Below are 12660 nucleotides of genomic sequence, written 5' to 3'. Positions count from 1 at the left end.
CCAAGTACATGTTCTCGCTGTGAATTCAATTTGTGGTGACACTTTCTGTGTCTGGGAGTGTCACTGCATGACACGTCCTCCAAGATACTGGAGCCCTCAGCTGAGGATGGAAGAGGGGAGCGCGTGGGAGGAGGGAGGGGGAGCCTGGAGAGCCTGAATACATTACATCAAGTTGGTGCTGAGTTTGTAAAGGCCAACAAACTTGGGATATCATATATACATACCCGAGCTGAGCGTAAGTAAGCCCGTCATGCCTAGAATCAGCAGTGGGGGGACCGGAGTGTACAAATTTTAGTGTAAATGTCAGCAGCTTCAACAGGTTTTTGCATCACTTTTACTGTCTCTGACTTTTACTGTGAAAATGCAGCGTTTCTGTAGCGACCGTAGCTCAAACAATCCAAGCGAACACTGAAACCACCCGGCCACAAATTACACATCTATAACCTATTTTGGCCTCCAAAGATATACAGTGTACTTTTTACATGATTGTAAGTGCAGTGTGATTTGCTCATGTCCTCCTGAATCATTCCTTAAACGTTTCTGAATTGAGACTACTGTGATTCAAACGCACACAAATGCACATACCAGGTTCTCCATCACGGCCTCGTCTTCCCCGCTTTCCCGGAGGCCCTGAAAACAAAAAAGAATACAGTAATGTGATTGTCTTTTTGTTTGTGTAATATGTATTCCACAAGTATTCTCACTTTTGCACACCAGGGTGAAGAAGAGCCTCTGAAAATCTCACATTTGAAAAACAAACATGTCCGAATCTTAAGATATATCAAGTTTTGAGGCTCTATTTATATTGAGGCATAAGTTGAGGTGGAAGAAGGAATCCCAAGGTCTGCTTCCTGCTGTCATCTTTTCATTTCTTTCTCTTCTTTTTAAGGTTTTCTTTCAGCACGAATGCCCAGGTTTTCAATTTGTTTATCTAGACTATGTGTTTCCGTTTGCCATTTTCCTGTCAACACTATCATGCTGCTAAAGCTCAGCTGGAGGAGTAAAACAATTACACGCTTTGGCAGGTTTTACATGTTGAAGGCTTGACCGGATTGCAGGTAATACTTTAAAAAAAAAAAGAAAGGAAAAGGGGAAACTGTGTTATATTTCTTTATATATTACAAAATGACCTTGGGGCAGTACACATAGTCTATTCAAGAGACCAGCAGCTTTCTTGTAACTGGTATTTTGTTGTTGTTTACACCCTAAAATGCATGAATTCCCAGGGTCACCTGGGCAGTTTGAACACTAAAAGCAATTAAAAGCCCCGCTACAATTTTACAGCATTGCCAGGATGAAAGCAAAAGTTCAGATAGGTTATTATTTTCTATTAATTAGCTAACATTATCTAGCTCAGAGCCACAACAGTTAGAATTCATTATATAACAAATCTAGTCAGAACAGTGACAGTTCAAATGAATTATTAACAGCCTGAGTTGCCTTCAAGGAGGCGGAATTCATGTGATGGTCACAGCTCCTGTACAACAGGGTCAGGAGAAGTGTGTTTGCATGCAGTGCTATTTTTTACACTTGGCTAGCAGTTGTGAACAAACAGATTGGCTAGTGTGGCCTCTAGAACCTGACCAATGTAGGATTTTTAAGACCGATACTGATACCGATATTTGGTGATTTAAAAATCCAATGTCTTGATATATCAGCTGACATTTCTTTTCTTTTGGGCACAAGAAACATAGAAATACATCCATTAACATTTGTTATGTGTAGATATTTATTTACTCTGCCTGGTTCTGCTTGGTTGAGGTGGCTGTTGCATTTGTGGTGTTCCAGACACAGGTGTTACCAACAGGAAAACTGCAGAGTGCCCTCTGGTGGACAACATCAACACCTATAACATGAATAAAGAATGTCTCCCCTGTCTCTCCTTTACTTTTTAAATTTTAATTTATCTGTCATAATAAATGCCGATACCAATATATCAGCAAATAGCTAGTATCGGCTGATAATACTGTCCTGCCGATACATCGGTGGTGCTTTAAGTAAGAGTTCCCTTTTTGCCCCCATTCAGTCAAAGACTTGCATTTAATCATGTTAGAGGTTCAAGATAATTACAGTCATGTAACAGAGTTGGTGAAGGTTTCTGAAGAGACTGCACAGCTCAAGATTCATTGTTTCTGACTAGGCCTTCATGTTCAGCTAAACACACGATGAAATCACACTAATTAATAATCTAAATAGCCTAAATTGATCTCCATCCCGTCAGTGCAAACCAGATGCCTTTCTGCATCTGCCAGGCTTCCTTCACACTTCAACATCTGTGTATACATGCCTCTATAAGTAAAGGGGATAAAAGTGACAAAGTCAGGAGCACAATAAAGGGAAAAACCCTGTTTATGCTGTGTTTGGCTGATTTATGACATTCCAGATGTGTTACTGGGGTGCAAAATGCAGGATTATGTTGCACGACTCTTTGTGTGATGCTCAGTCCTCAATTTGATCCCACTGTGTGGCTCAGCCTCAGCGTCCAACTCTGCTCCTTTTGGACCCTTTCCAAGATAATGTCAGCTGCTGCCAGTGACCAGGCAAAGTTTAAAGAATGTAACCACAGGTGGAGTCTGACTCTCACTTTACTATGGTATCAACCATGGTTTCTCTGTAGGTTTGGATTTTAAAAGGAACAGACGGGGGTTTACCGTGCTTGGCAGTCACTTCGTTATTGCTGATTTTGAAATGACACATGACACCTCTGAGAGGAATATTCGGTACAACTGTAAGACATCCTCCCAATTTCGGTAGTATATTTTTGACAACTGCTAAGAAAACACTTCCCTCATGGGAGTGTGTGGTCCAGACAAAATACCCTACATGATTTTCAGATATCATCATGATTCATAATATTCATCACAATGTTTTTTATTCAGATTGTAGACTGTAAGGAGATATCGACATACAACTCAAACTATACATTGAAAGACCTGGTGGGGACTACTCTATGCCAACAACAATATTTCAGTTTATGAAACATTAATGAAAGAATAACATAACAATGTCTATAAGGGCCAGTCCAAACAAGTTTTCAGGTCTATTTAAATTTCCTTAAGACAAAAAAAGTGACCAGAACCTCTTAAAAAAATGAAATCAACAGGGCTCTAACTGGATTCAAGGGTGAGGGGAGACATTAGGCTGCCTGTTAAGGCAAAACATCACTCTTGCACAAAAACATTGTTTTGGCCTGCTGTTTTCTCACAGTATCCCATGTACAGCGGTTTCAGAAAAAAATGTGGCCGGGAATGTCATGACATGGGTCACTAACTACGAACAATCTGTCGAAACCTTTTCAGCAGCTTTTAAAACTGAAAGTGAAATAAATCAGAGTGAATTTAATGTTCATATTAAATGTTTGGCCAGACAAAAATGTTGGTCAGACATAACAAAATGGACCCTGTGGTGTTGAATATTGTGTTTTTACATTGTGTTATTTGGTGGCTTTTATGCTTTAGAAAGGAAGCAGCAGAAAGCCACGTTACAACACAGAATCAGAGAGAAAAGGCAACAGTAAAAGTACGGTTTGGCTTCTTTTTTAACTAGGCTACACTGACAATAAAGTCAGTCAGTTTGTTTTCTATGACTGCTGTACAGATATCCACATTTATCCTAATGGCTGAGGTGATGCCCTTACATATTAAGTAACCAATTACCTGCAGGTTTTTTCCCCAACTGTCCATAAATTTACCATATATATGAAAACTGGGCTGAAAAAGTAAGCTAAAGCTAGAGTGCCAAAAACTGCCCTTTTTAAATGTCCGTCATATCAATGTCTTAAACAGACATTGATATGAAAAAGATTTACCCATACAGTTTATGGATGCACCTTACTAATGGTTCAGTCACACTAGAGTAAACATAGGACAGAAACCTCCTTGTAAACAGGAAAAATCTGTGACTGCACTGAATCTTTTTTGCTTTCAGTGCCCGATTGCAAATACTTACGGCAACCAACCACAGGTTGTTCATGCAACACCCTCAACTCTGGGTGACCACTTTTGATCACAAGGTGATTGCACAGATCGCCTGCTGGGAGGCAACCAAAGAACTGTGGTCTGATTTGGACTGACTGCAATCACTCTGATAGATTGGTGAAAATTTGAAAATAATTGCCATTTAATTTATAAACGCGACAGATTACCAACAAGTTCCAATCAGTCAGAGTCAGTCTGTGCCATTGAGTGCAACTCATTTCTGATTCATATTCTTTGCAAAAGGGGACTCAGCTCAACTGGTTGCCAGCTGGCCGTGTTCTGGTTATATTCCTATATAAAAGCAAAGTTGTCGAGCACCTATGCCATGTCATCCGACAGGAACTAGCAGGAATTTCTAAATTTTTGTTTCAAATCTATGAGGTTCTGACTGGAGTAAAGTAGTAAATGTGAATTTCTGTTTAATGCAAACTTCTGTATATGTAGGACAGCAACAGATTTTCAACAGATGGCAACAAATCTGCTATTTTCACCAATTTATCCCAGTTAATCACCATATTATTACAATCAGATTGCCAACTTGACTCCATTCAGTTGCAAACTGATAGCAGACAGACAGACTTAACATCTTGTTACTTTTTATCACCATCTAGACACACCAAAGGTGCTTTGAAGATGGCAACTGACTGTGAGTAGTTGCAACCATTTCAAAGGCAATGAGATTGCAAGTGCATTGCACACTGTCGCAATGATTTTGCTCATGCCATGGTCTTCAACCACTGTTTTCCTTAGTGTAACTCTAGCTGTAACCAAGCTGCTAGCATCAGGTGATGACTTAAGACTCCACCCTCTTATCCAAACATACAGAGTCAAAAAACGTGGCACCTTTCAATTTGCACAGATTTGTGTAATAATTAGGTAAAGAGACTTACTACATACTCACATTTCAACAATTTAACAGTTCTACTGCTGGATAACAGCAGCACCCACAAATCAAAGCACTAAATGACACCACAAACTATGCAATGTCTGCCGTGCTGTGTTGGATGAAAACATTAGTGGCTATAGCCAATGTTCTAAATGTTATTTGCAGTGTATGTGATGCAGCACGGGAAACAAAAGGACAGAGAATGAGACACAATCAGGAACAACTTTCCAGTATTCTGAATGATGATCAGCTTAACGTCACTGTCTGCAAATATCTCTCAAAACTATGTCTGTAAAATAGTTTACTGAATAGTTTCTGATGCATAAAATCCAAATAAACAACACACTAGTTTGCCCTAAATCCTCATATAGCAAACCTCTGCTAAGAACACACACACAGGTCTAGTGGTGTGAACCAGTCAGCCAGCCAATAAAATTTACCCCCTTAGTGATGCCGGTGACTTATGCAGCTTTAACTCGTGGCGATAACGCTGTGTGGATTGTTCTTGTGCACTTAGTGGAGCATTTTATCAGATATGTAATCATTTACAAACCTGCTACAAGAGACTATTCCACCATTACTGAACCACAATAATTCAAAGACCAGACACAGTTTGACATCTTCAAGTTAAATGTTCCTAGAAAATAAAAGAAGATAGATAAATAAAATATGCTTTACATGTTAATCTAGAAGTTTTGAATTTTTAAGCCTGGGTTTTGCATGCTGCATCTCATATACAGTAGGATATTATCAGTCGTTATAACACACCGTGAAATGCAAGTTTATTGACTAAGATTGTCCTATGGTCATCTATAGGCAATGTCAGTCAGAGCAGACACACTGCTTAAACACAATCACTAGTTCTCCTCACCAGTAATGGTATTGTATTAATTAATCTGATGGTTATAAATTGTGATTTGATTGGTACCATGTTAGCAGTGAGAGCAGCGTGAAAACATCAGCGCAATAATTTTCTGCTTTCTTAGAACACAGCATGGGATTTTTACACCCCAAGGAGTGTTATTGGTCCAAAAATATTGACATTATTAGTCATTTGAAAGCTATTTGGCACAAAAAAAAGAAAAACCAGTGTAATTGGCAGCATTGTGAACCATGCTGTTTTAAGCCTTGGCTGTATTGTTTTTGAATATATCAGCTCATTTTGTTCATTACGACATTATCTCAAAGCTATGCATTGTTTGACACAATAAATTTCTTGTTTACATTTTATGGAATTGAGACATAATTGTCTCTTAGCACTACCCACCATCCATAAAATATAGACTGGTCTGGCACAGCTAACAGTACAGAAAATCCACTTCTCCTCTCCCTCCAAATCAATCAGTTTTAAGTGAACCAGGCCCATTTATAATACTCATTTATAATACCAGCATTGTTACAGAGCTTCATACACATGATCAGACCACTCAAAGCTTCCCTCTCAAAGCTATTCCTTGTACCTTGTGCCAAAAATAGCAAACTGGGTACCAGCTCCAACCTCCACAGTAAATCAGGTTTGACGAGAATTGGCTTTAGATGTCACAGTAAGCCCATTTGCACCATTCCTGGGCACGTTGAACAAATTGAGATGATTTCTGAAACTGCAACCTGAAATCATACACAGTTTGTACTGCACCCTGTTAAAATGTCACCGTGAGTGAAGCTTAAAATTTTTGATCTTCAACACGTTCTGTGTCACTTGCTGTGGTCTCTCTAACTGCAAATGAACAGGAAGGCAAAATGTCCTTTTGAGTGATTATTCAAATGCATCAATGCTTTCTGTTAAAGACAGAACAAAACCTAAAATTGCCCATTCTGAAAGTAAGTAACCTTATTTCCTAATGCTGCGAACAAGATCTGCTTCTTGAAATGAACATACAGTACTGTGCAAAAGTTGGGAGCCACACTGAAACATGTGCAAACCCAAATGGAAATAGTATAATGGAGAATAGTTCTCCAAACTTCTTGAAGGACATTCAAAGCTCTTCTTTGGATGTTGGCTGCCTTTTGTTCCATTCTCTGTCAACATGATCCCACACTGCTTCAATATTGCTGAGACCCGGGCTCTGGGGAGTCCAATCCATGACTTACAGTGTTCCATTGTGTGTTTCTCTATCCTTTTTTATGCTTTTACTGCACTGGCAGTGTGTTTGGGATCATTATCATGCTGAAAAATGAAGTCACTGCCCATCAGACACTTTCCAGATGGTATTGCACGGCGGATCAAACTCAATTTCGACGAGATCCCCAACACCACTGCCTGAAACGTAACCCCCAAACCATGACAGAGCCTCCGATGTGTTTCACAGATGGAAGAGTGAAAAAGCAGCCAATGTCCAAAGAAAAACTTTGAAAGACCTTCAGAAAGCCTGGAGAACTATTGCTCAAGACCATTATAAGAAAAAATTACTAGAAAGACTGGATCATTGGAAGCAAAATATAAAGAAATGAGGGGTGGCTCAACACTTTTTCAGAGTAATGTAGGCATCTGTTCATGATGGATTTTAAGACTATTTGTAAACTGAATTTTAAATAACCAAAAAATATCTGGATACCAAAAGCACCACATACTGGCCTTACTGTTTATTCATAAAAATATAATGTCCAATATAAATATCACATTTTTCCAATACTTCTAATGAGATTGATTCAGAAACTGACATGAAAAAAAAATTGTGGCATTTGGTTCACTTATGCTACATGACACTGGTTTGGTCATGACTGTAAAGTCCCATCACGACTTAAGTCATGCCTGCTTCATTACTGCATTGATAAACACTACAACAATATCATAATGTGGCCCCAAACTGGCCCCAGAACCTGGCTCTCAAAGTTTAGTTGAAATGTTCAGAATAGTTATAATATAAACCTGTTATGATCAATTTATAAAGCATTCCAAGGGTTTAGGAAGATTTGGTCAAAACTGACTTTAATATAGTCCATTTAATCCCACAACATGGATGGATGAGTTTATTAAACCTGGCAACCCTTGGGTATCCAGGTCAGAGGAACTAAAGCTGCACAAAAGCTGGCTTTCTACTGTACAATCATCTGTTACTTTACAAGTACATTTTTGTGGAAACCTCTGGCAAAGAAGAAGACCGTTTTGATCCAAGATCCTCAGTGCTCTGCATGACAATGAATAAATCAATACATGAAATGCTAATTCACGGAACAATGTGTCCACTGTCCAAGGGAGGGAAAAAAATGGAAGTTTAACCACAATTTTACAATCATCCTTGTCCATGAATGTCACTGTTCTCTTCATCTTCGGGCGGATGCGCGTTGTTGTCAAAAATGTGAATTGCAAAATCTAAAAGCATTCACGGAAAAGACTGCTCCTCACAAAAATGCCAAGTCAGCCATTGTACTCTCCTCAATAAAACCAAAGCGCTCAGTGTTAAACCTGACAGACACACGTGAGGATGACTTTGAAATTTTAATAAGCTGCATCTTCCATATTGTGCCACTTTTAGCAAATTCAATACAGCTTGTTGAACTACTGCACTGACCTCTGAAGTCCTTGAGGTTACACAGATGCAGTCCGACGTTAAAGTGCATCTGTGTTCCTCTCACGCAAAACACCTAATTCTAAACAGTGAATGGATTGCTGTAAAAAAAAAAGATAGATGACGATCTGGGTTGTGTCTCCACCAGTTTTATACCCCTCTTGGGGATATTACTCATGGGTATTGTTGAGTGAAATAGGAAAGTCTTCTCAAACTTGAGACCTGCTAAGCGGGCCCCAGAAGGGAGCCCTTGGACTCTCACTGACCTTATCTACTCTTACTAACCCCTCGACTTCCTCAACCTCTTTCTGAGAGAGATAAAGTGGAACAGAGCTTCTTCTCAAAAGGAAAGTTGTTTGGCATAAAAGGCTCCAAAAAAACAAAAAAGGTTGGTACTTAAATGACCATATTACCCAAACGTTGCACAGATACCAACAATAGCTGTACCTGTGGTTGGATGGGCGTGTGTGCATATATTATATGTATGCAGTTCACATTCACACAGCAAGTCTCACTAGTGTCACTAGAAGTTCAAGTCCTGGAAATGAGAGTTAAGGTTCCAAATTCCTGCAATCTGATACAAAGAACAGACTACAGCATGGTCAGCATGTAAAGTTACGCCTTTGCAAAGAGCAACCCTATTATGAGCCGGATTTAATGGTAACGGTTCTTAAACTGCCTTCAAATGGGAGCCATGCTGTTGGGGATATTTTTCTTGTGAGCTAGAACTAAGCTGTGGATTGCAAATGCATGCAGGTTAAAAAAGTTTGTTAACTTGTTTAGAGAGTGCTAAGCTACTAACTCTGAATCCCGACTTCTTTTATATAACAGGCTGTTGAAGGTTTTTGGCAGCTTCACATAAACAGCAAACTCTGCAGAAGAATTTGGGGGCCTATTTTAATTTCCCCAAGACCCACATTTAAATCCCAGCCCGACCTAGAAAAACAGTGTTTGAAAGGATATTTCACATTATTCTCTGATTCTGTGGCATATATCTTCATTATCGTTATTTCCAACTGCATTAACTCCAACGCAACGATTCCCTGAATAAATATGATGATTATAGTCATTTCCTAAATACTTATTTTCAATTATATTTAATTTGTTGCCCCAAAAAGAGGAAGATTGCATCTGATTTTTACATTTACTTATTGTCCTTTCTTTGTCCAGTCACTTTGTCACAGCAGAAAATCTTCTGTATTTATTTATCCAGCACAAATGTTTATTTCCAATGCAGTGCTACAGGGCTATTTCCTGTATCTATTTCAGTTCCAATCAGAAGCTATTACATGAGCATCTTTGCGTGTTTCTCTGTAACGTGTGTATTGTCAAATGTAGATAGATTTGTTTACAAAGTGCTACTCAAGACGGTATAATCACTTAGCTGGAAATTTACAGTAAAGCAAAACATCTCACTGATTAGAGCCCAAATTTAATCGAGTGAGCAGTCGCGAGGAGCAATGAGCAGCGACGCCTGCCTCATGAACTCTAATGAAACTCGGTTCTGTCATTATTAATTACAAGACACCACGAAAACATGTTGTGGTGTTATTATCTTAAAGTTAAGACTAATTTGCAGTACCAACAGCCCACTGGTTAATGCCAGAAAGTCCCGAGATATCACCACGAAGCAATTGAAAACTAATTACACGAAGCAGGATTCATTACTATGCAGAAAGCAGAACCTCGTTTATTTATTTATTTTTTTCCAAACTTAATGAGGCATGTTTTCTGGGAGCATCCCTGTGTACACCCTCAGCAATGGTCAGGGTATGTTGTTATCAACTTCAAATGGATTCATTTCTTCGGCCATCCCTAATGAATAAGGCAATTTTGTGCCTGTGTATGCGAGCGTGCACGTTTGGCTGGGTTCTTCGCTGTGTTTGTCCAGATGCCGGTTATCAGTTCATTAAACCAATCAATCCATTAGGATGCGAGGAATCGTCTGTCGCTGCAGGCTCCATTAACACTGCGTCAAGCAGACTGAAACCAGTATTAAAAATGCATGTTTCTCTCCTCGCACCACAATTAAAAAAAAAATTGCCTCACAGTGTTACACTAGTTAAAGGCAAAGTTGTTTGTTTTTCTAACTTGTGAATCAGTGCAGTGAGCGATGCTCTTAGGACAGTCCTGCAGTTGTCTTTTAAAAGTAACCCCTAAATAAAGACACACTCTCACTCAGACACATGTAACCTCCAGTTCCATGGACTGAAAATCATTGCAGATTTACAGTAAGTAGCTCTTCTTTAGTGCTTTGCCACAGAAGACACATGACATGAATATGACCACGGCTGGCAGGCATGCATGGACCATCTAAGTTTTTGCTCCGGTTCAGTGTCGAGGCCTGAACGCTCCTGAGGAGGAAGCGATGCCTTTGAGAGAACGTTTTCATCACCTTCAGAGATCAATGTGTTTTTCTCTGGCAGCACGCTCAGTTCTGGGATACTTGAGACCCACCCAGTTAGCTGCACACTGCAATTATCCTCCCCACAGAACTGACTGCGGTCGTGATGGAAGCAGAACACACTCCCTGATGAGGGGAGGTCAGTAATAAGCCAATCGATCGGCCAAGTCCTGTCACTTTATGCAAGGAGTTAAATTGGCACAGTTGGCCATCCTGACGACTCTATCAGAAAGCTTCACTGTATCCTGAGGACATTTCTGGAAACATATGCTTGCATTCAAGGGAGTGTTACTTATGGGTAATGTCATAATCGTTAACTATACCACTTCATGTTGTGAAAATGAAAAATAAAAACACCAGGATGAGCCCAGCTTGGCTTGGCAAGGGTGAAGTGTAATTCACAGTGGAAATTAATGGTTTCTTTTCAGTGTTAACCAAGTTATATCTTGGCATGCACCCCCCCCCCAATTGCATGGTGGCTTTGCAATCCACCAGATAAATGAAACCTAATCTAATTGTCATGACAAAGTGGCTGTCTAAAGCCAACAGCCTAGTCAACTTTCATTGAACTACAACTTCTTCCACCTGTGCTTTACAAGAAAACCACGAGGGGCTATTTGCAACTGAAGCTAGGAAAAAAAATAATATTTTTATATATATATATATATATATATATATATATATATATATATATATATATATATATATATATAGTGGAAGAACTAAGGGTCTCAACACTCATCTGTGCAAGCAAGAGTGCAGCAACTTCAGGCTTGCCTGACAAACACTGATTAGCCACAGTCAGAGAAATGATTTAAGCTTCTGATCTGTGTACTCTGGTAGTCAATCATTAGTTGTTATTAGACTATGAAGTGCTTAGGTGTGGATTCTAGCAAAGGAAAAAAAAATCTACAGTGTCCCACATTTATTTAAACACAATCTGACCCCTAAAATGATTTGACTTTTCAGGTTGGGACAGTCCAAATTTATCCTTCTGAAGTGCAGCTCTGTGGCATCCTGTTGAACACCGAGGAAACTGAGGACACATGGAGACGTGGCCAAAACACTCTTCGGGGGATCAGCCAGAAGATACACTGGAAGCTTATGAAGGGTGTGTTTGGCGAGCACTGCACCAAGCATAGTGATGGCGACATGCATAGTAATGCATACTACTCCTTCTTCTGTGTGTGTGTGTGTGCTTGAGTTGCTAAAATAGTCACAAGAGGATTTCTGTAACTGGGACATAACGTGCATGATTAGCTTCAAACGATCCCTCTCTTGTTCAAGTTCAAATGAAATACTTTATCTGTGTTTAAGACGTTTGTGGCTATTAAATGTCACACTGAAATCATGTGTAACTCTATACCTGCTGCTAACGGACGATGTGACTGCTGGCTGACCTTATCAGCACCAGGGATGTGAGAGCCAATATGTATGTGTCTGTGTGTGTGTGTAGATGGATTTAAAAGACATAGGGCTATACAATATGGACCACAGGGCCCCCAAACTGCTCAAGGACAGTTCTTCAAACCAATGAAGTAACTGGAGAAAAGCCAGCAGTGCTCAAGTCAAAAATGTTATTACAATCCTCAGCTATTTTAATAAACTAGCATACAGTTCTCTCTGCCTGAATCACTGACAACACAATTAGCTCAACAACATTTCACAAAAGCTTTAAATCACTTTTTACAGGATATCTGCAGAACACATATCACCTAATTCATAAGGAACTAGAGCTTAATAGAAAGTTGTACTAATTTCAGATATATTGTTTTTCTCTTATAAAATGTGTTCAGATGTTGTAAATGAATCATAAAGATCATATATGATACTTTACAGAGTATATAATATGCAACTTTTATATGGCATAAGGGATGGGTACAG

The 12660-nt window shown here is 39.4% G+C and overlaps 1 protein-coding gene across 1 annotated transcript in view; it reads right to left on the bottom strand.

The window, feature by feature from the left end:
- The window catches only part of col25a1 (collagen type XXV alpha 1 chain), a 150471-nt gene that overhangs the window by 66892 nt on the left and 70919 nt on the right, over positions 1-12660 (bottom strand). Inside the window, exon 3 of the mRNA XM_030722790.1 lies at positions 586-630. Coding sequence (XP_030578650.1) covers positions 586-630 — 45 coding nt within the window. The remainder of the gene's footprint in view (positions 1-585; positions 631-12660) is intronic.

This window comes from Archocentrus centrarchus (genome assembly GCF_007364275.1).
Source record: "Archocentrus centrarchus isolate MPI-CPG fArcCen1 chromosome 18 unlocalized genomic scaffold, fArcCen1 scaffold_23_ctg1, whole genome shotgun sequence".
In the NCBI taxonomy this organism is placed as follows: Eukaryota; Metazoa; Chordata; class Actinopteri; order Cichliformes; family Cichlidae; genus Archocentrus; species Archocentrus centrarchus.
The sequence above is the reverse complement of the archived record's forward strand: the minus strand, read 5'-3'. Positions and strand labels throughout refer to the sequence as shown.